Below are 25,260 nucleotides of genomic sequence, written 5' to 3'. Positions count from 1 at the left end.
CCAGCACCCAACCCACGATGGAGCTCTGCACGAGGTCCCTTGTTCCGGTCCCGGGCGTCTGCCCCGCCCATGGTCCCGCCTAGAACGTCGTTCCCACCCCACCCGACCTCGCTCCGCCAGGGGTGGGAGAATGGGCTCACGGGTTTCTCCTCCCCCAAGAGCCTCGGGGACCTCCCAGACAGTGTGTTGGGGGGTTCCGCCCTCCCCCACCCCCCTGTGCTTAGTCCTGCTCGGGACCCATGGCGATGCCCGCCTCTCCCGCCGACTGCGAAGTGCTCGCCGCGGTCAGGGCTGGGTCGCCCTCCGCCGGCAGCCCCAGGGCCAGGCTGCATGGCGCACAGGGAAGGGGGTCTGTCCAGCATTCACCGGGGGTGCAGAGGGAAGAGACCGGGCCCCCGTGCCCAGGGAATTCACCGGCCGATGCCGGGGGAGATGCGGTGGACTTCTGAGCTCCGCGCCTGTCCCTTTTCTGTGACTTTAGAGCACTGGCCACGCCCTCAAGCCAGGTGACTTGGGGGTGGCTGACTGACCCCCGTCCTGGTGCCAGGGATAGATCATGTGACACCAGTCGGCCAATCACAGCATCCCGTTGCTCCGGCTAATGACCTCAGCTGGGAGGTGGTCACATGACCCAAGCCATCCACCTTGGCCTTGGCTATTGGAAAGCGGTGCTCAGGGTGGGGGCCAGGAGCTGCCAGGGGCTATCTTTGCCAACCCAGAGGAGAGCAGAGCAGAGAGACGGAAAGAGGGAGGCTGCGTCCCGAGACATTGTCTGCCTTCCGGGATGGAGACGTTCCTGAAGCAAGATTCGTGCTTGGCCTTGTCTGCATGAGAAGAGTCAGCACATCCCCTTTTGTGGGAAGTGGGTCCCAGCTTTCTGTCATCTACAACAAAGTGAGTTTTGAGAGACAGACGAGTAACAAGGCAATGGCACGGGTTTGACAGGGAAGCACAGGAGGCCTCAGGGGCAGCGAAGAGACACAGGCTGGAATGAGAGCTTGGGAAGCTTTCCTGGACGAGGTCGCGTCTCAGCCGAGACCTGCTGGCTGAGTAGCGTAGAGCTAAGGAAAGGTGGCGGCAGAGGTGAGAGGGACATACCACACTGGGAAACTGAAATCCGCCTGGAGCGGACTTCCACACTAAGGAGACGGACACATGGGCTCATCTAATGGACAGGAGCAAAGACAGAGCCTGCTTCAGGAATGGCTGGATCCAGGGGCTCAAACAATGCCTTAGGACGCGTCCCCTTTAGGGGACATACCAGAAGTGCTATATATTGGTCCGGGCACTGATCAACGTGTCGAGGCACTCAAGATCTTCCCAGCCAAGTTGAAAAGGCATAAAGGTTTGTTCCGTGACATTAAAAAAAAAAATATATATATATATATATATTTATTTTGAGAGAGAAGGAGACAGAAAGAGAGAGCGTGTGGGGGAGGGGCAGAGAGAGAGGGAGAGAGAGAATCCGAAGCAGCCTCCAGGCCGTCAGCGCAGAGCCCGACGCAAGGCTCAAATCCACAAACCCTGAGATCATGCCCTGAGCCGAAATCGAGTTGGACGCTTAACCGACGAGCCACCCAGGCTCCCCTGGTCAGTGACCTCCTTGACTGAGTCTCTGTGATGAGCCAGCCCTTCCTCCACCAAGGCGGATGCTAGCCCCAGGGGACGTGGCTCCTGGGCGTTGGACAGTCATGGTCCAGTAGAGTTAACACAAAAGAGAGTGACGTACAGGCGTGGCATTGGGAGGGGCAGTGCACGTGTAGCTGTGTATGTCGTGGGCGTAACGAGTGGAGCACACGAGTCCACAATGGCCCTGCCCGGCTGACCACCACCTTCTTCTGTCCTTCTCTGTCTTCCTCCCATCATCCCTCCGCGAGTGTCCTCTGAACCAACCCCACTCCGTTCCTTTGTTCTGGAAATGCCACTGCGCCCACAGCCCTTCCAAGGGAACCCCGTCCACCCGCGAGCACCATGCTGGCGTAAGACAAACATTCCTTGATGATTGGCCAGCGGAGGTCCCCTGGCCCGTGGGCTGGCCAGTGACTCCCACTGGGGCCCGGACGGGAGGGATCTGTTTTCTGGAAGTTCAGCTAAGGGCCAAGAGATCAAAGTCAAGGTAGGGAAGTTCTAGAAAGGTCGAGTTGGAAAGAGGTCAGGCAGCCATAACACGCCTTGAGGAAGTCAGGTCTTGAGTGACAGGAGAGTGGGCAGCCATGATGGAAGGCAGGCTAAGGTGGTGGTAGGGACAGAGGTGACCCAGCCCCAGGCCAGGCCCAGCCCAAACGCTGACCCTTGCCGCTCGCGTGTCAGGAGGCAAGAAGGCGGAAAAGGACACTTACGGAGCACAGAAAGCATAGTACCGGAGGTTCACTGGCGTTCGCCTGCTCTTTCCGAGAGAGGCTGGCTGTCTGTTCTGGGCTCGACCTCCCCCTGGGACGCCACGTCTGGGGTTCTGTCCACCCGGCCGCCGTCTTCGGCGTTGTGGGGATCCCTGCTTTCAAGAGTCACGGCTTCTAGGTGGGAGATGAGCTTCGAGACGTTGGTGCTGAGGGAGGAGGCCGGGTCCAGAGGGAACTCCCTTCTGGGCTCCGCACCTTCGGAGAGGGGTCCTGGGGAAGACAGAAACTGTTGCCAAAGGGACACCCGGGCCCCCTCACCCCAAATAACCGGAGCGATCTGGCTCGCTGGGGACCAGGGCACTGCCCGCCCCTCCCCGGGTTTCACTGTTGGTTTGCTCACAGTGCCACAGTCTCTCTTGCTTTGTGAGCTGTCTCCGGTCCTTCCTGGACTATTTATCTGGTTTGCTCATGGCTGGAAGTCCAGGTGAGCGAGCGTTTCAGAGCGGGGACAGGGGCAGAACTGCTGAATGAGGGAGTGAGTTGCTTCTTCCTAACACTGGAAAGACGGAAGAAGCCTTCAGGTGGCTGCAGCATCATTTCTTGGAAAGACCCAGTGGTCTGAGCAACCGAGGAGTACCGCACAGAGGAGGGGTCGTCTTCCAGAAGGTTCCGAGGAGGGCCAGCTTCACAGCCACGTGGCCTGGGCCTGCGTTCAGAGGGACCCAGTGCTCACTCAGTTTAAAGCTCCATTGTGTCTTGGGGCGCCCGGGTGGCTCCGTCGGTGGAGCGTCCGACTTCGGCTCAGGTCATGATCTCGAGGTCCGTGGGTTCGAGCCCCGCGTCGGGCTCTGTGCTGATGCCTCGGAGCCTGGAGCCTGCTTCCGATTCTGTGTCTCCCTCTCTCTCTGCCCCTCCCCCGTTCGTGCTCTGTCTCTCTCAAAATAAATAAAGATTAAAAAAAATTAAAAAAAAAAAGCTCCATTGTGTCTTGAGATTCGGACGTTGAACAAGGAGCTTCACTTTTCCACGTCACACCGGGGCCCCCAGATCATGTCACCCATCCGGGCGTCACAGCAGCGAGCCGGGCAGGCGGGCAGCCGAGAGCCCCCCACGCCCCTGCTGACGGCCCATGCAGGCGCCTCAGCTCACAGACACCCCAAAGAGGGCGCCACAGTCCACAGCACTGACGGTCTGTGATTAACCATCCCCCCCCCCCACCCCGAGAAAAGGAAAACCTGCCAGACGTTACACTTCTCAGGACGGGATCCTGCCCATCACCTGAGTGACAAGTTAGACCTTCTTCAGGCCAACGAGGAGGGTGGGTAGGGGTGCAGAGTGAATAAGGCCTCGTCAGTGCCACTGCTTAGCCCTTGGGGAGGGACAAAATTTTTCAAACACGGAGGGCTGAATTTCCTTCCATCGAGAGGGTCTTGGCCAGTCCTAAGACCACGTGGGGGTGGTCCACGACCCCTGGGGCTCCTGTGTGCCTCTGTGGAGGTTTCCGGGAAGTGAGGAAGAGGGTGCCCTCTCCCTACTGACTCCCCTCCCTGTTGGGAGCTCAAGGTCCTGGCCATCAGGATGGCAGGACCCTCTCGCATCCAGCACAGATGCCCCCCGGGCAGGTGGATGCCGGCTAGGGCACCAGTCACCAGCCAGTCTAGGGTTTCCGACCGCGACAGGGACAGTAGGACGCCTTCGTCCCAATCCCAGAGAGTCAGGAGCTGCAATCTCCCCCGATCCTTCCTTCACACTGAAGGCAGAAATCCTGCCATACCCTCTCCTGCTCAGAGCTCCTTCGTGGCTCCCCGTGGCCCTGAAGAAATGGCAACGTCTCCATGGGGCCTGGAGCTGTGCTCTGGCCTCTGCCCCCCACGAAGCGTGCACGGGTCACACTGACGCTTCGGTTCACCCGCCATCCTGCTCTCACCTGTTGCCCACGCTCGTCCCCAGACCGGGACACCCTCCCCCTGCCGCCACCACCTTGCTTCTGCCTGTGCAGCAGAGTTGAAGTCACCTGGCCCCACAACCGGGGCCGGAGCTGTGGCTAGGCGGCTAACTGCAGCCCTGTCGTCCTGTTGGCTGTGGAGCCCCCTCCTCTGAGTCTCAGCGGGGCGCAGGTGACATCTCCCAGCCCCTCGTGAGGCCAAGGGCAGGCCGTCGGACTGAAACCAGGAGCGTGGGTGTGCTTGGTCGAAGGGGAATGGCTGGCCCTCTATAGCCCCTCTGCCCACAGACAAGGACAGCACCGAGGTGGAAGAAACCAGGGTCTGTCTGTGCCTCCTGCCAGCCAGGACGCCCCCCCCCCCACCTTGCACGTGTGCTAAGCCTCCAGCAGGTGGCGGCCACCCTGCAGGGAGAGGTTAACCTCTCTCTGAGACAGAGCTTCACTCACTGTGGCGCCCCAGTGCTTCCCATGAGGCCTAAAATAACACCAATGGTAATGATATTGGCCGCTGCCTGAAAGCACGTGCAGGGCCAGGCACAGGGCTGAGGCTTTGCCTACAGAGCCCACCCAGTGCTCGCCACGACCAGAAGCCACAGGCAATTACCATCCTCATGTCACAGATGGGAAACAGGCTCAGAGCTAAGTGCTGGGCTAGGTCGCTTGGCTAAAAAGATTTCACTCCATACACTGATTCCAGAGCTGCTCTCTGCTATGACCTCTACTGCCTTCCAGACATCAGGAAATGGGAGACTTGAGAATGACTGTGGATGGATGGACGGATGAGATGGATGGATGTGTGGGTGGATAGGTGGATGATGGATGGATGGATGGATGGATGGATGATGGATGGGTGGATGGGTGGATGGGTGGGTGGGTAGATGGATGGGTGGGTGGATGGATAGATAGATGGATGGATGGATGGATGGATGGATGGATAGGTGGGTGGGTGGATGGGTGGGTGGATAGATGGATGGATGGATGGATAGGTGGATGATGGATGGATGGATGGACAGATGGGTGGGTGGATGGATGGATGGATGGGTGGGTGGATAGATGGATAGGTGGGTGGGTGGATGGGTGGGTGGATAGATGGATGGATGGATGGATGAATGGATAGGTGGATGATGGATGGATGGATAGACAGATGGGTGGGTGGATGGATGGATGGATGGATGGGTAAATGGATGGGTGAGTGGTCAGGGGGATGGAGAGATGGGTAGAGGATGGGTGGGTAGATGGATGGGTGGGTGGATGGGTGGATGGATGATGGATGGGTGGATGGGTGGATGGGTGGGTGGGTAGATGGATGGGTGGGTGGATGTGTGGGTGGATAGATGGATGGATGGATGGATGGGTGGGTGGATGGATGGGTGGGTGGATGGGTGGGTGGGTGGATGGATGGATGGATAGATAGGCGGATGATGGATGGATGGATGGACAGATGAGTGGATGGATGGATGGATGGATGGGTGGATGGATGGATAGATGGACAGGTGGATGGACAGGTGGGTGGGTGGCTGGATGGATGGACAGATGGGTGGGTGGATGGATGGATAGGTGGGTGGGTGGGTGGATAGATGGATGGGTAGGTGGGTGGGTGGGTGGATGGATGATGGATGGATGGATGATGTGTGGATGCATGGGTGACTGGATGGATGGATGGGTGCATGGATGGATAGATGGATGGATGGATGGATGGATGGACAGATGGGTGGATGGATGGACAGGTGGGTGGCTGGCTGGCTGGCTGGCTGGATGGATGGATGGATGGGTGGATGGATAGGTGGATGGATGGATAGATGCATGGGCAGATGGATAGATGGATGGATGGATGGATGGATGGGTGGATGAACAGATGGCTGGCTGGATGGATAGGTGGGTGGATGGATGGATGGACAGATGGATGGGTGGGTGGATAGGTGGGTGGGTGGGTGGGTGGATGGATGGATAGATAGGTGGGTGGGTGGATGGGTGGATGGATGGATGGATGGATGGATGGACAGATGGGTGGGTGGGTGGATAGGTGGGTGGGTGGGTGGATGGATGGATGGATAGGTAGATGATGGATGGATGGATGGACAGATGAGTGGGTGGATGGATGGATGATGGATGGATGGATGGATGGATGATGGATGGGTGGATGAGTGGATGGGTGGGTGGGTAGATGGATGGGTGGGTGGATGTGTGGGTGGATGGATAGATAGACGGATGGATGGATGGATGGATGGATGGATGAACAGATGGCTGGATGGATGGATAGGTGGGTGGATGGATGGATGGACAGATGGATGGGTGGGTGGATAGGTGGGTGGGTGGGTGGATGGATGGATAGATAGGTGGGTGGGTGGATGGGTGGATGGATGGATGGATGGATGGATGGACAGATGGGTGGGTGGGTGGATAGGTGGGTGGGTGGGTGGATGGATGGATGGATGGATAGGTAGATGATGGATGGATGGATGGATGGATGATGGATGGGTGGATGAGTGGATGGGTGGGTGGGTAGATGGATGGGTGGGTGGATGTGTGGGTGGATGGATAGATAGATGGATGGATGGATGGATGGATGGGTGGATGGATGGATAGGTGGGTGGGTGGATGGGTGGGTGGGTGGGTGGATGGATGGATAGGTGGAAGATGGATGGATGGATGGATGGATGGATGGACAGATGGCTGGATGGATGGATAGGTGGGTGGATGGATGGATGGACAGATGGATGGGTGGGTGGATAGGTGGGTGGGTGGGTTGGTGGATGGATGGATAGATAGGTGGGTGGGTGGATGGGTGGATGGATGGATGGATGGATGGACAGATGAGTGGGTGGGTGGATAGGTGGGTGGGTGGGTGGATGGATGGATGGATGGATGGATAGGTAGATGATGGATGGATGGATGGATGGATGATGGATGGGTGGATGAGTGGATGGGTGGGTGGGTAGATGGATGGGTGGGTGGATGTGTGGGTGGATGGATAGATAGATGGATGGATGGATGGATGGATGGGTGGATGGATGGATGGATAGGTGGGTGGGTGGGTGGATGGGTGGGTGGGTGGGTGGATGGATGGATAGGTGGAAGATGGATGGATGGATGGATGGATGGATGGACAGATGGCTGGATGGATGGATAGGTGGGTGGATGGATGGATGGACAGATGGATGGGTGGGTGGATAGGTGGGTGGGTGGGTTGGTGGATGGATGGATAGATAGGTGGGTGGGTGGATGGGTGGATGGATGGATGGATGGATGGACAGATGAGTGGGTGGGTGGATAGGTGGGTGGGTGGGTGGATGGATGGATGGATGGATGGATAGGTAGATGATGGATGGATGGATGGATGGATGATGGATGGGTGGATGAGTGGATGGGTGGGTGGGTAGATGGATGGGTGGGTGGATGTGTGGGTGGATGGATAGATAGATGGATGGATGGATGGATGGATGGGTGGATGGATGGATGGATAGGTGGGTGGGTGGGTGGATGGGTGGGTGGGTGGGTGGATGGATGGATGGATAGGTGGAAGATGGCTGGATGGATGGACAGATGGGTGGATGGATGGATAGGTGGGTGGGTGGGTGGATAGATGGATGGGTAGGTGGGTGGATGGGTGGGTGGGTGGGTGGATGGATGGATAGGTGGAAGATGGATGGATGGATGGACAGATGGGTGGGTGGATGCATGGATGGATGGGTAAATGGATGGGTGAGTGGATGGGGGGATGGAGAGATGGGTAGAGGATGGGTGGGTACGTGGGTGGATGGATGGATGGATGAGAGACAGAGAGAGAGAGAACACAGGGCCCACCTTGTCCCAGGCTCACCTGCATCCTTGTCCAGCTCCTCAGGGCCCCTTCTGCTGTCCTCAGACTCTGCAACTCCTCCTGGACCAGCTGTCCCTGAGACGACAGTCATTCTGTTGCCGTTGCCAATGGCAGTGTCCTCAAGGAAGCATGAACTGATGTGGACTCTCTGGATCCCATCCGCCTTGCAGTCAGGTCCTGGTTTGGACCCTGGAATTTTGAACGAAGCTCCTGAGCCAACAGTGGTGGCAGAGACTGTGGGTCAGAGACAGAGATGTCAGGAGGGCTGCACAAGCAGCTGGATGGTGGCCCCCAAACCCTGACCCCCCAGCCTGGCTTTCAAGTCCTCCCTGGCCCGCTCGCCTCCCTGAAGGTCCCCCCCGGTGGGCCAGACCAGGCTTGGTCCACAGCAGAGACCCTGCCTCCCTCGGTGCCTCTGCACACAGCCTGGACTGCTGGCGGTCACTGCCCCCCAGGTGCCACCTGCACCCTTCCCCTGGGACTCGGCCACCGCCCCCTCCTGCCACCTGCTCCCGTCTCTGCTGCTGGCTTCCCCACAGCTCCGGAAGGCCGCCTCCTCCTTTGGTTAAAACCTTCATGCAACCATAGCCTGTCCCCAGCCTCCCCCAGCCCCCACCTGGCCCCTTTCCTATCCAAACTTTGGACAAGACTTGCTCACAGTCTCCCCTCCTCCTCCTCCCACCTCCTCTGTGTCCTCAGGTCACCACCGACCGCTGCTGCCGGTCCCCACGGAGCTCCCTGACCTCATCGGCCTGCCCACTTCTGGAAACTCTCCTCCTGGTGCTCCCTGGCCTCTTTGCTGTCTTTCATCCCTGGCCTGTCTCTGGACTACCAGGGCTGGGGACGACTTAGCCTGGGCTCTCTGGTCACCATCGACAGTGCTTAGTAGGGCATCTGGTACTCAGATGACTCCTGTCTACCCTCCTTAGATGCCATTCCAGTCTGGCCATCTCCTCTGACTCTGCCTCAGCTGGTCTGGCCTCTGCTGCCCCGTGTCTGTTGTACGGATGAAGAAACTGAGGTTTCCTGAGCGGGGGTGGTGGTGGGGAATGGGATCCTGAGTGCGAGCTCTAAAAACCCCACCTGCTCTACTCTGTGGGACAGCCTCCTGGTGGAAGGAAAGGAGTTTCCCATCATGCCTCTCTCCCCGCAAAGACTGGCTCACGTTCCGTGCAGCGAGGGGCTGAATGGGGTGGGGTGGGGGAGGGATGGGTTACCTGGGGGGCTGCCGGAGGGGCTGCAGGCAGCCGGGCCTTCGGCCGGGGCACTGGTAAGGCTCATCTCATTGCCATGTCCCAGCAGCACCCGTCTGAGCACAGACTTCTCCAAGCGGATGTCCTGGGGCGCCCAGGCTGCAGCCGGGGAACTCTGCGTCGGGGGATCAGCTGGTGCCATTGGAGGGAGGTGGAGGGGAGCCACGGAACCTAGCAGGGGACACAGCAACATGACCTCTGACGCCCACCCTCTGCCCACACCTCCCTAACACACATACATACAAAGTCCTGGCTGGACGGAGAAGACAGGCCTCTGAATTCTTTGTGGTCGCTGCCAGACTGGGAATGAGCATTTCAGGCTATTGATGGAGAGCAGGGGGGCCCAGCAGAACAGTCAGTGTGGGGGTCCCCGGGTTTTTATGACTGGGGCCTCGCGTCACCGGGGCACTCGAAAACCCAGTCAGTGAGCACAGCCTCTGCCCCCTAGTGCCCTCCACCCTCTGACCCCCCCGGGGCAGGTGTCCTCAGGTGCTGGCATATCTTTAACGCCCCCTCAACACTGAGCATTTAGAGCCCTGACATTACTTTATTTTCTCAGTATTTATTTTCATGGTAAACCGCCTGGTTTTTAACTTCAAGTAGTGCTATAAAAGTTCACTTTAGAATCAATTCGAGTGGGGCGCCTGGGTGGCTCAGTCGGTTGAGCATCCGACTTCGGCTCAGGTCCCGTTCTCACGGCTCTTGAGTTCAAGCCCCGCTTCGGGCTCTCTGCTGTCAGCACAGAGCCCACTTTGGATCCTTTGTCTGTCTGTCTGTCTGTCTGTCTCTCTCTCTCAAAAATAAACATTTTTTTTAAAAGATTTAAGGTAAAATCATAAAATAAATTTGAGTAGATAAAAAGGGAAACCATTTAACAACATGAAGAAAATAATCCGACACGGGCATGGCCCAAACTGGGAGGACTAAGGTTGGGGAACCATTGATCCAGATTCTAAAACAAAGTTCCTCATTTCACAGTTGGGGAAACCAAGGCCCAGAGTAGGGAAGGGCTGTCTTGAGGTCACAGGGAGTATTCCGGCTTTCAGGCTGATGCTGTCCCTCGTGTTCCACGGCTGGTCCGAGAGGTGGCCCCGTCTCCTCTCACCCCAGGGCCTGGCATGGAATAAACACTCTTCTGCGGGATTGTATTTTATCAAAACTAGGACGCCACTGGCCAGGTGCATCCCAGTTTCTAAGCCGTTAAAATGTGGGGGGAAAGGGTGTCTTAGAACAAACAAAATACTACAATGACCCCTTGTGACATTCTACTGGAGGAGAGTGAACCAAGCTATGTCTCATGGAAAAATATCAGATCCCATTGAAACAGAGGCAAAAGGTTATCGGGATGAAGGGAAAGCAGGAGAGGTTTGATCCAGGTGTGCAGGAAGACTTCCTCATGCTCAGGAAGGCCGTAAGGGATGACCTTGGAGATGTGAAAGCTGCCCTTTTTCCTCAAAGGTTGAATGTCCTGGGGGGCGCCTGGGTGGCTCAGTCGGTGAAGCGTCCGACTTCAGCTCAGGTCATGATCTCGTGGTTTAGGGGTTCGAGCCCCACGTCGGGCTCTGTGCTGACAGCTCGGAGCCTGGAGCCTGCTTCGGATTCTGTGTCTCCCTCTCTCTCTGCCCCTCCCCCACTCATGCTCTCTCTCTGTCTCTCAATAATAAATAAACATTAAAAAAAAATTAAAAAATAAAAAAGGCTGAATGTCCCCCTCTCGGCCCCCACCCAGAGGGAGCAGGTGCCCCTACGGGTCCCTCTGAGGGTGCCTCTGAGAGGACTCACCATTCTCCCCAGAGGCGGTTGGCTTCACTATGACGTTCCCGTGTCCAATCTGGATGTCTTCCGAGTTCTCAATGGAAATATAGTTATTTGGTCCATTCTGACAGATCATGTTGATTGGATTTTGCTGGTAAATAATCGCGGGGGACTCGCTTCTTCCTCCACAATCTGCAAAATAATATTCCACCCAAGCCCTCTGCACCTCTCCGGGGGTTCCAAATACCGATGGCCGCGACAAAATCCGCTGTGGAGCTTGTTAAAACACAGGTTCCCCCACATCCCCCCCCCGGGGGTCCCGAGTCAGTAGGTCCAAGGTGGGACCCAGGAGCCGTCGTGTTTAACAAGCCCCGCAGGGGTCTCAGATGAGCCTTGCTTGGACATCACCACAGCGGGTCACCCTACCTGTGCGTCTTCTGCCGACCTCAGGAGGCTTCTGGGAGCCTCACTGCTCACCTCCTCCTCTGCGGGCGTCCCCTGAGCCCCAGGACCCCTCTCCCTTTAGAGAAGGCCGCAAGGTGGCCATCCACGGGCTGTTTCTGGCCACTGGATGAGCTTTGTTTGGCTCACCGGACATTTTTAAGAATTCAGAGTTTTCACCAGTGTTTAAGATCTGGCCCTGTCACATGCGACCGTGCCAGGGACGCTGAGACCCCCTTTGGGGGCCTTGAGCTGGGTGTCAGTCCCATGGGGGCCAGGTGGGCACCTGCCGGGGCCTCTGCCGCCTCCGCACACAGGGTCACGTCCCACCTTTGTGGCCCCTGAGCTCTTGTGTCTTTGTGGGTCCCTTTCTCCATAAAAAATATTCAAAATTACATTTCGCGACTGTGTTGGGATGAGAGACAAATATAATCTAAGCTGGGGTCGTGATTAACCATTTATTATTATTACAATATTCATCTTTTCTTCTGATAGTAAGAGAAATTAGAACGTCCTCGTGGACCCCAAATGCGGGGCCCCGCGCCCGCCGCACCTGGTGGAGGGGTCACCCGGGCCCCCACCCTGTGGGTGTCTGAGCCCAGCCTTCCCTTCCAGCAGCTTCGAAACTGCACGTTGGGCAAAGTGCTGAGAGAAAACTGTTAGCAAACTCAGGGTGAGCCCCACATCCCGGGGCTGAGACAGTTAGGAGCGGGCCACCTCCTTTCCTGGCCCCTTGCTTTCTGCAGCTGCAACCTCGGGCCACTCCTCCAGGAAGCCCTCCTTGGTCACTCCCACCAGCACACCCGCCCTCCTGGCGCCCCCTTCTAGTGATCCATCCGCAAGACCCCTGCAAGCCTCTGTGAAGGTCTGGCAAGGAAGGTGGGGCTGGCAGGGCGCCCAGGCAAGGACCAAGCGTCGGATGTTACGCTCTCTCTCCACCACCCTGCCCCACCTACCTGGGGACCTACCTGGTCGATAAATCGACCATAGACTTGATTTCTCATCAAGACTCAGAAGGTGCCTCTTTCTCATATCATACAAGTGTGGGTTGACTTCTTTTGCTGTCTTCATTCCCAGGGCCCGGGCGATGATCAGGGCCTTACAGGGCCCGGCGCCTTCCAGAAACCTGTAGATGGCTTTCTCTGCGAGGCAGGGCCGTGGGTGGTTAAGGGGGACCCCGGAGCTTGAATCTGTGTGCTCCACTGTCTGCTGGCTGTGCAGACGTGGGGGAGCCCCGGACCCCCTGTGCCCAGTTTCCCCGTCTGCAGGACGTGGTCATATCACAGCACGGAGGTCGTTCTGTGGCTCGGGGGCCGACGGGCAGTGGATGTCGGCCACTGATCAGAGAGAGGGCGCCTTGGCCGCGCGCGTCCTCCGCTGTGCGGGCTGAACCTCCCCCCCGGATACCGTGTGGGGACCCCTCGGTGGGTGGGGCACGAGTAACATCTCGAGGGGCCCAGGAGGGTTTGGGGTCAGGGGCCCCGGGGCCCGGCAGCTGAAAGGAAACGGGGGTGCTTACGCTGTTCGCTGAGCTGAGGGTCAGGTGCCTCTGGAACCGCGGCTGCGTCCTGCTGGGGCCTCACCGCTGGAGAAAGAAAGGTGGGTGGAGGGTGGAGGGGCAGGAGAGGGGACGGGGACTCCACGGGACCAAGGCGGCCTCCGCACGAGGGAGAGCCGGCCTCTGCGTCCAGGGCCGAACAAGTCTGCCTCCAGACCCGCCCTGCCTCTCCTCCGCCGACCCAGCTCTCTGGGCGGAGAGCAGGCGTGCCCTCCACCTGTCTCCACCGTCAGCCGCTGTGGGCGCCTGACGAAAGCCGGCCCTGTTGGTCTCTGCCCTGCAGAACTACGGAGGAGCTAAGTCTGTTCTATTCTTATCGTCGTCGTGCCCATATCGTCACTATTCAGGCTCTGCTGAGTGCCTGCCGCGCGCGGTCACGAGGCTGGGCCCTTTCCGCCTCGCCCCCTGGCAGCCCCAGGCCTGCTGTCACGTCCGGTGGTCCGAAAAGGAAATCAAGGCACGGCCAGGGGATGCCACGCACCTTCGAGGGGCAGGGCCCGTATTTGAACCCAGGCCCGGACCTCGCTCGTCCGCTGCCGGGACTGCTCGCGCTGGGCCCACCCCGACCCCCCGGAAGGCAGGTTACCCTGGCTGAGCTGGGCCGGCTCTGTGGGGACCACTTCTCCGGTCCCTCCCTCGCCCAGGCGCCACATCGCCGGGCCCGCCAGGGAGACTTTCGACTGCTTCTCCATCCGGTAGAGGACTTGGTTGAGCTTCTTCTTGGGCACTTGGCATTCCTTTGCCAGCTGGACGGACTTCACAGGGGAGCCAGCGTCCCTCAGCACCTGCAGGATCCTCTGCTCGAGGTCTGGGAGAAGGAGAGGGGGGCAGAGAGAGAACGGAGCCTCCCTTGGATCAAGCCGGGGCCGGAAGCTCGGGGCGGGGGGGGGGGGGTCCCCGTGCGAGGGGTCCAGGGCAGAGGCAGGGGCGGAGACCCGAGCAGACATTCACTAACAACGCCTCTGTTCGGTGACGGGCAGATGGGCTGCTCAGAAATGACCTTGGCCAGGGGCACTTGAGTGGCTCAGTCAGGTAAGCGTCCGACTTCGGCTCAGGTCACGATCTCACAGTCCGTGAGTTCGAGCCCCGCGTCGGGCTCTGTGCTGATGGCCCAGGCCCTGGAGCCTGCTTCGGATTCTGTGTCTCCCTCTCTCTCTGCCCCTCCCCTGCTCGTGTGTTCCCTCTCTCTCTCTCTCTCAAAAATAAACATTAAAAAATAATAAAGAAAGAAAGAAAGAAGGAAAGAAAGAAAGGACCTTGGCCAGACAGGTTGATGGCCAGGGGAGGCACCCCAGCCTTCTGAACATCCTCTGCCTGGTGCGGGCGCTTGAGGGCAAGGGGCGGGGTGTGGGGGGAGGGGAGCACTCAGCCCTCAGACATCCTCAGAGCACAGGGGAGCGGAAGGTGGCAGGGTGGGGTAGATTGAGGGCAGAGGAGCAGGAAGAAGCGGCGAGGGAGGCGAAGTCCCTCCTGGGAGGCCTGTTGTCGCCGCCCCCTGCGCCCTCTGTCCGTCCTCGGGGCCTCCCCTTCCACGTCAGTGGTGGTGGGCATCCAAGCCAGAAAGCTAAAGACATTCGGAAACGGATCTTTCTCCCCAAAGCCCAGGTCCAGAGAGGCCTAGAAACACTGTTCCCCGCTCTCTCCAATCCCTTGTCTCCCTCTGTGCCCCCCCACCCCCCGCCCATCCCTCACCTCCGTCTCCCGGAGGACGGCAATTCCACCACCGGCAGCCGGACCCTTCCCTCGACAGCCCTCGTGCTCTTTCCAGCCTACTCACCCCCGGGCCTTTGCACGTAATGCCCCCTCTGCCAGAAACACCCTCCCGCCTCTCTACGCCCCCCAACATCCACCCAGCCTCCGGGTCTCGCTCAAACACCATCTCTTATGGGAAGCCGCCCTGGATGTCCGGGGGAGTGGGGTGCTGTCTATGCGGGTGGGGCCCTTGCAGAATGGCTCCGGGGACCCCCTGCTGTGATTGCGGGTCCACAGCAGCAGGTGCTCAGGAAACAGCATTTGAATAAACGAGTGACCCAGTGACTCCACCCACCGCTGGGACAAGTGTCCGCCCAGAGGACCCAGGGCAGGGCACGGACAGATCCCTCCCGGGTCTCTGTTTCCCCTCCTGAGCTTCACGACCCTGAGCAGAACCCCAGGGGCTCTGAATGGCCCCTGTTGCTTTCAGACAGGCTCCCACAAACCCAGGCCGGTAGCTCTGTGGGCAGAGGAAAGCAGGGCACACGCAGTGCCCGGCAAGCTGGAGGGAACCCTGTGGGCAGCAGCCTCAGCTTTTGCCAGGAAACATCTGTCCCCCAAGTGCCCAAGAGAAATGCAAAGCAAGACCCTCCCAGGGAAGACCCGGGGCCCTTTGCAACAGCCCCATCTGCCTTCTGGGTTTTTCCCGGGTTCCTTGGTGGCAACACTGGTCGGGGAAGGGGTGATGCATTTGCTGCCTCCGCAGCTGGGCCGTGAGGCTTGCCCTGTGATCAGACATGTCCGTCCTTGCCGGCCGCAGGTGAAGTGCAGTCGGGACACCCGGGGACGACCCCCACCCCCCTTCACCTGCCAAGTTCTGCCTCCAGTGGCCGGAGAGCCCCAGCCGTCAACAGCAAGCCTGACTCTGCCTTGTCTTGAAAAGAGTTCTGATTCTTGAAGAGCCTGCCCCTGGGTAGGCCTCCTCGCCTCCCTCCACCTCCACCCCAAGCAGGTCAAAGTGAAGGCCAAGTCCGTAGGGCTGGCTGGCCTCTTGTGCTGGGCCTTCGGGCTGGTGAATCTGTACACGGGAAGTTGCAAAACGGATGAGGTGTAAGTGACAAGTTGGTAAGGAAAGAAAAACCTGGAAGGGAGAAGTTAAGTGCAGCTACTGAGTGGTGAGTACCTGCGTGTCCCCCGGGGGGACATACAACAGAAACCTGGAAACCAGCCCCGGCCCTCGGCTGCACCGTGGTGGCACCCCTCCCCAGCACACCGCTTTTCCTCTTTTTGGTGCCCTGACGGCTGGTTTCCTGGGTTTGAGCCCCAGCTCTGCGATCCGCTGGCTATGTGGCCTCTCTGTGCCTCACTTTTTCCATCTGCAAAGTGGGGATAAGAGCAGCTACCCCAGGGGCGCCTGGGTGGCTCAGTCGGTGAAGCGTCTGACTTCGGCTCAGGTCACGATCTCACGGCTCGCGGGTTCAAGCCACGCTGGGTTCTGTGCGGACGGCTCGGAGCCCGGAGCCGGCTTCGGATTCTGTGTCTCCTTCTCTCCCTGCCCCTCCCCTGCTCATGCTCTGTCTCTCTCTCTCTCTCTCACAAAAATAAATAAATGTAAAAAAAAAAAAAAAGTTTTTAAATTAAAAAAAAAAAAAAAGGGCAGCTACCTCCAAGATTGTAGTGAGGAGTAAATGAGCTAATGATAACAAAACGAAAAAACCGCCCACAGCCCACAGCCCACAAGCCCTTTAGCACACAGCACTTGCTCAGCGTGTGGTTCCTTGGTCTGTTCTTCCAGGAGTGAAGGGGTATCTGAGGAAGAAGGGGACCACAGGTGTCCCCGGACGCCTCTTCTCAAAGCAACTCGTTATTTCTTAAAATGAACACGAGTTCAGAGCCCAGTGTCGGCTGTGGTGGCGGGACGCAGTGATCTCCTGTATGAAATGCAAACTTCACAGCGCTGGCCCCTGAGGGCTCCTGAGATGTGTGCAGACGGTACTAACCGGGGCAGAGCAGGTCCTCCCCGACCGGTCCCTGGGCCCGCCTCCTCTCTCCTGACCCCTGCGCTTAGGGATGTGTGGTTGGCTACCGTTGCTGTGATTCGGCCAAGGAAAGGAGCCAGAAAGAGAAGTAAAAGTCCCACTGGGAACCCCCACTATGCCTTAGAAGGGAGAAAGTACCTGTTTCGCCAGGGTCCTCGGGGGCCTGGGCCATGCTGGTGGCCGCCGCGAGATGCCCGGAGACCTGGGGACAGCGCGGGAGGCCCCCGCACGGGGGCTCGGAGAGGAGGGGCCGGGTGGAGGCGAGGGGTGCTTGCGTGGCTGAACTCGGTGCGTCCGCAGCTGCGAAGGGATGACACGTCAGCTGGCCGGGTGTTTGCTGTCCACGCTCCAGAAACAGGCCTAGTCACCCCGATCGGCTTTCTGGTGAAAAAGAAAACGAAACTCCTGTGTGTGGCTTTAGGAAGAAACAAAATTGAAAGCAGAATCAATGAGCAAGGCCTCCGGCTGGAAGGAAGGAGCTGAGATTGGCAAGCCCGGAGCATTCTCTGGAAACACGGGGCTTTCCGGACCTTCTGGGCGCCCACCGCGGCCCACCCTGGTGCCCACACATGGGCCGAGGCACCTGGAACCATTCGTGTGTGTATCACAATGACAGCTCTTTTTAATGAGCACCTACCATATGCTTTCCAATCTTGTATGCCCCTCTCACTGCCCGAGGGGACGGGCCAATCCTGATCTCTTTTCTCAGAGGGGAGACTGAGGCTTAGGTCAGAGGGGGTCACTTGTCCAAGGCTGGGTTCTCATCCAGCCCCACGATTTACTGGCTGTGCGACTTTGGACAAGTTACGGAACCTAGTGGTGCCTCGGTTGCCTCATCTGTAAAACGGGGCTAAATGAAAAAGTAGCTGCATCTCCTTTAGCGAGGACTAAAGGGGATGAGCCAGTTGAACAGTCTGGCCAGATGCCCGGGTGCCATCTCCGTTCATGAGCCCAGCTGGGCACCCACATACCCGGGAAAGGGACCCATCACTTTCATTTATTTCAAAGGGGCCACTGACTCCCAGGTAGTTCCGAGCCACTGTTCTTCACCAGGTAGCAGAAGGGGAAACCGGGGCCTGCAGTCGCCAGGCGGCCAGGAGGGGCAAGAACTCAGCCCTGGAAGTCTCTGGGCTCTGGGTCCCAGCGGCAGAGGCCTGGGGAGGGTCTAGCCCTGCCCTCGGGGGACTTTGCCCCAGCACGTCTGGGCAGGGAGGGGCTGGCTCACCTGGAGCGGTGTCTGCAGAGCAAGCTGGGACAGTCCCGTCGCCCACAGGGCACCCAGATCACTCACAGCCTTGAGCTGGGGGCGGGGCGTGCGTCCCAGGGGAGGTTGAGCCCTGCCCCTGCCTCGTGGGACTCTCAGTAGCAACAGGAAATTACTATGGTGCTTTGTTCCTCTTTGGGGTAAAACCGAAAACTTGTTTCTGCCTAGGAATCGGCAATATTGACTTTAAATGCGGGGTAACGGGGGTGTGGAGGGTGATTGCGGAGGCGCCCTCAGGGAGGAGGCTCTGGGGAAGCCCCCATTGGGAGGTTGGGGGGGCGCCGTGCCGCGACGCGCCACCAGGTGGCGCTCGATCACCAACCTGGACCCCGGGGCCGCTCGTGGTCTCATTGATGTAGGGGGACCTCCCACCCGTCACCATCTCCCAGGGAAACCCCGACTCCGTCTGGTCTCACTCTGGTCCCACTCCGGGCTTCCCGCCCATCCTCCCTGGCCTCTCTTACCCGGGCTCTTTGGCTCCTTCCCTGCATGCTGCTGACCTCTTAGGGTAGAGGCCTGAGACCCCAGCCTGGAGCCGGGCGCCTATGTAGGGTTGCAGGTCAGGCTGAATCCTGAGGGTCAGATTCGCTTCTGGAAGGTCGAGCTGTGCTTCAGTGGTGGAGGCTGGCACCCTCATGGCCTGTGTCTGTCTGGACAGTGTTTGGATGGCCCCTTTCTTTCTTTTTTTTTTTTTTTTTTAATTTTTAAAATGTTTTTTATTTATTTTTGAGACAGAGAGAGACAGAGCATGAGCAGGGGTGGGGCAGAGGGAGGGAGACACAAAATCCCAAGCAGGCTCCAGGCTCCGAGCGGTCAGCACAGAGCCCGACGCGGGGCTCGAACCCACGGACCGTGAGATCATGACCTGAGCTGAAGTCGGATGCTTCACCGACTGAGCCACCCAGGTGCCCCTGGATGGCCCCTTTCTGTCCCTTCATGCCCCTGTCTCCCTGTGTCCCCATCCCTCCCCGCCCCATCCTGAAGCCACGTGGGGCTTGCACACTGGCTCTGGGGCAGCAGGAACCAGTAGGAAAGCCAAGCACTCCTGGGAGGTGCACCTAGACAAGGACTGTGCCTTCTTCTCCGGGCGGGTCCCAGCTACAGCCCTGTCCTTCCCTAGCTCTGGGTCCTTGCCTCACTGGGCCTTGGTTTCTTTAATGATAAAACAGAGATAATAAATCAGATAAAGCACATCCCATCTAACACTTAATCGGTGCTCTCAAGGGCGGCCAAAGTTGGAAAATGTGACGTGATGCATCTTTGCAATATAACTTTAGGCACCAGAAACAAACAAACAAACAAAAACAAAAACCCAAGGCGTTCCCTAGCATTCCATCACAGGTCTGGAATTTGGGAGTGTCTTAGCGCGTGGGGTGGGATTCTCACTTAAAAGATCTGGATTGTCTTGAACTGCGTTTCTCAGTTGAAGAGGTTTTCAAGGTAATTTTGCTGTTGCTGTTGTTGGTTTTTTTTTTTCAATGTTTTTTTTTTTATTTATTTTTGGGACAGAGAGAGACAGAGCATGAACGGGGGAGGGGCAGAGAGAGAGGGAGACACAGAATCGGAAACAGGCTCCAGGCTCCGAGCCGTCAGCCCAGAGCCCGACGCGGGGCTCGAACCCACGGACCGCGAGATCGTGACCTGGCTGAAGTCGGACGCTTAACCGACTGCGCCACCCAGGCGCCCCTGTTGTTGTTTTTTAACTTAACTTTATTTTTTATTTTTTAAAATTTACATCCAAATTAGTTAGTATACAGTGAAGCAATGATTTCAGTAGATTCCTTAATGCCCCTGACCCATTTAGCCCATCCCCCTCCCACAACCCCTCCAACAACCCTCAGTTTGTTCTCCATATTTGTGAGTCTCTTATGTTTTGTCCCCCTCCTTGTTTTTATATTATTTTTGTTTCCCTTCCCTTATGTCCCTGTTTTGTTTCTTAAAGTCCTCATATGAGTGAAGTCATAGGATTTTTGTCTTTCTCTGACTAATTTCCCTTAGCATAATACCCTCCAGTTCCATCCACGAAGTTGCCAATGGCAAGATTTCATTCTTTTTGATTGCCGAGTAGTACTCCATTGTATATATAGACCACATCTTCTTTCTCCATTCATCCATCGATGGACATTTGGGCTGTTTCCATACTTTGGCTACTGTTGATCGTGCTGCTATAAACATTGGGGTGCATGTGCCCCTTCGAAACAGCACACCTGTATCCCTTGGATAAATGCCTAGTAGTGCAATTGCTGGGTCAAGGTAATTTTAACTCTAAAGATTGTCTTTGACCCAAATATCAGTGGCTTACACAATGCGGATGCTTCTTTCTTTCTCCCATAACAGTAGGGTAGGCGGTCCCGGTTTGGCGTGGCACACCATGGTGTTGGGTCTCTGGCCTCGCTATCTTGTTGTTCTGCCCTCTGTGGCCTCCATTCCCAGGTTGGCCTCATGATCTAGGATAGCTGCTGAAGCTCCAGCCATCACATTTGCATTCCTTCCAGCAGGAAAGAAAAAAAAGAAGAAGGATAAGTATCTTAAGTTGCACACATGTGAAACTGACATCCCGTTAGTACCATGGCCCAGCAAGGAAGGCAAGGAGAGATGGTGCTTTTTCTGGGTCACAATGCACTGAGCTAAAATTGGGGGGGGGGGCTATGATTTCAAAATAGGAGACTACAGGTATTGAAGGAAAGCAAGCTGTCCCTGCCATTTTGAGGCTCTGTTGGTCCCCCAAGGAAGGAGCTTGGATACTCCCTCTGCGCCTGTAGGTATGGCCACTCACAAAAGCCTATCTACTGAGCAGGCTGGAGGCTGAGTTCAAGGGCAGTCTGCACATTTTCAGAGCCTCCTGTGCAGTGCGGAAGGCAAACCAGGAGAGGAAGGGAATAGGTGCCTCCCTCCTCTGCGTGGGAAGGGCCCCAGAGGCCACAGGAGTTCCAAGATGGGGCCACTACATGCCGGAGCCCAAATCTCTTTTTGCCTTGGAAAGCACATTCCTTTTTCATGGTTTGTGTTTTTCTGGAAACTATTAGAACTCTCCGCCCAAACCAGATGATAATTACATGTTGCTGATCTCCAGTCTTTAAATTTCTCTCTCTCTCTCTTTTAAGAGATATTTTTACTGCACATTGTGTTGGCAAAACCCAGTCTCCCTTCTACCAGGCAGCTTGGATGTTATTTTCACATTTTCGCTGTGACTTCACCTCGGGGGAGGGAGTGGAAAGGTCTGAAGGCACCAGATGTGGATAATGATGCGTCTTCGGTCGGGGGCAAAGGCCGGAGATCCAGAGGTGGCCAGGGCAGACAGGGAGTGCACACGGTTACAGGAGCTATGAGCAGAGGGTGAGGACCAAAGACCAGGGGAAGCCGCTTTGTCAAAGGCAGCGGGTTCTCCGTGGCAGCCCCCGTCCGGATCGGCCTTGACTCTGTTCGCCGCCCTTCAGGGCAGAGCTCAGTGGGTTTCTATTTATCGTCTGCGCCCACCGGAGCTGGACAGACGTGGGGCTCGGGCTCTGGCACCCCTACCTTCTAGATGAGGGCCTGGGGCAAGTCACTACTCTTTCCCAGCCTCAGTTTCTCCTGCTGGAAAAGGGGATCAAAGCAGCAACTACCTTTCTGAGGTTATTGCCGAAGTTCAATTACTTCAGTCACACATCCGGGCCTCCCGGAGCTCGGGGCGCATGGTACGAGCTCCGTAAACAGAAGCCACTCGTATCATCATTCTGTGATCCCCAGCTGTCCTTCTCTGCCCTGACAGAGCTGTCCCCATTTCTTCCGGTCTTTCAGCAACTAATGCTTTGTGCTTTCTTCACCCCAGCCCTGGAGCTGGGGCCCACGGTGGGGGAGGAAGAAGGCTTCCCCTCGCTCGTTCCTGGATCTGCTTCTCGCTCCAGCCGTAGAAGAGGCCACACTGCCCAATTCAAGATTGACGAGTGGCTCAGGTCCAGGCTATCCCACATTTCCCAGCTGTGCTGGCCAGGAAAGTGAGCCGGGGTGGAGTGGGGGGGTGGGGCGGGGCAGGCAGGGGCCGGGGGCATCAATGGCCGTGGTAGAAACTTGAGATTTTTCGCTGGGAACAAAGAAAAGGCCACTGGGAGATTTTCCTCCAAGGTGAGTTGGGGAAAGGTAGCCGTGGCGCTTGAGGAAGGTTGGCGAGAGACGGGCAAGGGGAGGGAGGTGAGGCCACGACCAGGCTGTTCTCGCTTCCTCCCCACCCCCACCTCTCTGCAGAAAGCCCTTCCCGACATCCCAACAAGTGTACTGGAATGAATTCACATCTAACGTTTATTTTGATAATCAAAAGAGATTTCGATGATGTTACTACCAAAATTATTTGCCTACAAGTAATTCATTAATTACAATTGGCCATGATTTCTTCACTGGGCGTCCAGTGTTCTTGGGATTTCTGGCAACATGAGAAGATTTCACCTATAAATTCGTTTCAAATATAATGAAGCGTAATGACATTTTTATGATGACTAGAGGAAGCAATTAATGAGCTAGGTTTCCTGGACGTTTAATTAAACATTTATGGATCCTGATTTTGCAGTGTGTGGCCCTTCCCTTCCCCCACCCCATATTTTGGGGCTCAAACATGTTCAAAGGCTCTTGAAACATCCATAGGCCTGAGATGCTGAGACTTCTATGCACAGAAAGTATGATGGGGGAATTGCAGAGACGCACATCATAGGCGCAGGAGTCCTGCCCTTCTGGGACTTGTGGCCCCTCCTGGGTTGTGGATGGGGGTGTGCCGAGGGGGACAGGGGTTGCGTCGAGAATAGAACAGTTTCACATGTTAGTGTGTAACTTTTTATTAAAAATTTTTTAAATGTTTATTTATTTATTTGAGACAGAGAGAGAGAGAGAGAGAGAGAGAGAGCACGTGAGCAGGGGAGGAGCAGAGAGAGAGGAGACACAGAATCGGAAGCAGACTCCAGGCTCTGAGCTGTCACCAGAGCCTGATGTGGGACTTGAACCCGCAAACCGTGAGATCATGACCTGAGCCGAAGTCGGACGCTTCACCGACTGAGCCACCCAGGCGCCCCTCTTTCTTTTTTGAAAAAGGATTTCCTGTTCCGAGAGTTGACCTAATGAACAACAAGGGTTTGAACTGTGCAGATCCACTTACACCCAGATTTCTTTTTGGTAAATGCGATCCGGTACGGTAAATCTGTTGTCTCTTTCTTGTGATTTTCTTTGGAACGTTCTCTTTTCTCAACTTACTTTGTTGTAAGGATGCAGTATATAATACTATACACAAACAAACGTGTCTGTGTAACATACAAAACACGTTAACTGACTGTTCATGGTGTCAGTAAGCCTTCTGGTCACTAGTTCTGGTGGGATTTTGTGGATTTTTTTGAAGTTTATTTATTTATTTTGAGAGACAAAGTGCGAGCGGAGGAGCAGAGAGAGAGGGAGAGAGAGAATCCCAAGCAAGCTCTGTACTGTCAGCACAGAGGCCGCCACAAGGCTCGGACCCACAAACTGAGATCATGACCTGAGCCCAAATCAAGAGTTGGACGCTTAACCGACTGAGCCACCCAGGCACCCTGGTCACTGGTTATGTTTTTAGGGAGTCAGAGCTGTACGTGAATTTTTTTTTTAATGTTTATTTATTTTTGAGATAGAGAGCACAAGTAAGGGAGGGGCAGAGGGAGAGGGAGACACAAAATCTGAAGCAAGCTCCAGGCTCTGAACTGTCAGCACAGAGCCCAGTGCGGGGCTGAAACTCGCGGAACCGCGAGACGGTGACCTGAGCCGAGGTCAGGTATTTAACCGACTGAACCACCCAGGTGCCCCTATACGTGGATTTTTGATTTCACAAGATGTTTGGTGCCTCCAACCCCCGTGTTGTTCAAGGTTCAACCGTATTTACTTAGAGCTTGCTAGAGACCCCATTTCCATTATTTCACTGAACCCTTGGCAATCCTGCAAGGGAGGGGTTAGTCATATTAAATCTGCATTTTACAGACAAGACAGATTACTGAGTAAAGCGGTCAAGATCACAGAGCTCGTGAGTGGTTAAGGTGGAGCTCCAGCCCAGACCGGCAGGCTCTAGAATCTAAGCTAAGTTATTTCCAGCACTGTGAGCAGGTATGTGGCCGTGCGGCTGTGAGGGGTAAGGAGCATTCCTCTCTCTGCTAAACATTTGCGCCGCCGAGCATGACTCATCGAGCCTATCAGAGACAGGAAAGTTGATACTTGATCGTTTTGTAAGCTTGCTTTAACCGGGGGTGCCTCGATCAGTTGCCTATAACCAGTTCAGCGGCTATAACAAAACAGCACAGACCGGAGGGCTTCAACAACACTGTTCTGGAGGCTGGGAAGTCCAAGGTCGAGGCGCCCGGGGACTCGACATCCGGTGAGACCCGCTTCCTAGCTCCCAGAGGCTGCGCCCTCACGTGGCGAGGGAGGGGGCCCAGGAAACTCCGTGACTCGACTGAGGGCGCTAATCCACCCTCATGACTCCCGTAGACCCTAGTCACCTCCCAAAGGCCCCGCCTCCTAACACCGTCCTGTTGGGTGCATAGGGTGTCAGGGCATGGATTTAGGGGGCACAAACATCCGGGCCATACCGGGGCCCATGCGAGCAGAGCACTGGGCCAAGCGCCCCGAGGCACGGAAACCCGCCAAGTTCGAAGAAAGTCTAACACTTAAGTTTTTTTTTTTTTTTTTGCATGAACAGTTTTTATGCCGATTCCACGTCGAAATGCTATTTTGGATACATGGGCTTAAAAAAAAGACTTGGTGTCTGCGTGTCCACAACTGAACAGGCGCCCACGGCCCTGCACACACGTGCGCGGGCGCGCGAGCCCCTCTGGGCCTTCTGCTCAGCGAACCCTTTTCCCTCCTTTGCCGACTTCCACTTTCCGGTGGAAGGAGATACCCGGAGATACCAGCAAATACTGGGAGGCGGTGGGGAGGGGGGCCAGGGGAAGGACGGCGCCCGATCAGGGGTGTGCCACCGGGCAGGTGACGTCAGTGCGCTCCTGGCGCCCAGTGCCTCAAGCTCACTGGAAACACTGGGAGCATGCGGAGTATCGTCCGTGGTGGTCCCCCCCCCACCCCCCCGCCTGAGGGTCAAGGAGCTGGGGTGTTTATCCCCTAGTCCCATCCCCGGGAGAGGCCGCTCCCATAGCATCAATTCCCCGGCACCT

At 56.7% G+C, this 25,260-nt stretch overlaps 1 protein-coding gene across 8 annotated transcripts; it reads right to left on the bottom strand.

Annotated features, from left to right (window-relative positions):
• Window positions 1–1,785: 1,785 nt before the first annotated feature.
• ZBP1 (Z-DNA binding protein 1) lies at window positions 1,786–18,147 on the bottom strand. 8 transcript variants are annotated; one of them, XM_030309328.2, is made up of 9 exons: window positions 18,068–18,147; window positions 16,981–17,223; window positions 13,698–13,919; window positions 13,073–13,138; window positions 12,510–12,695; window positions 11,140–11,304; window positions 9,322–9,528; window positions 8,105–8,338; window positions 1,786–2,609 (listed from the first exon to the last, which is right to left on the bottom strand). In XM_030309328.2, the coding sequence occupies exons 2-9, from the start codon at window positions 17,012–17,014 to the stop codon at window positions 2,368–2,370; spliced, it is 1,356 nt and encodes a 451-aa protein (XP_030165188.1). In that variant the 5' UTR covers window positions 17,015–17,223; window positions 18,068–18,147; the 3' UTR covers window positions 1,786–2,367. The 8 variants fall into 8 exon arrangements, 6 of the variants coding, with proteins under 6 accessions (XP_030165188.1, XP_030165189.1, XP_030165190.1 ...); XM_030309329.2 differs by having other exon boundaries at window positions 12,522–12,695; XM_030309330.1 differs by lacking the exons at window positions 16,981–17,223; window positions 18,068–18,147 and adding exons at window positions 15,671–15,881; window positions 15,987–16,227.
• Window positions 18,148–25,260: the final 7,113 nt, after the last annotated feature.

Source organism: Lynx canadensis, chromosome A3 (genome assembly GCF_007474595.2).
Source record: "Lynx canadensis isolate LIC74 chromosome A3, mLynCan4.pri.v2, whole genome shotgun sequence".
NCBI classification, from domain to species: domain Eukaryota; kingdom Metazoa; phylum Chordata; class Mammalia; order Carnivora; family Felidae; genus Lynx; species Lynx canadensis.
Note: the sequence above shows the minus strand (reverse complement) of the source record. Positions and strands in the feature narration are given on the sequence as shown.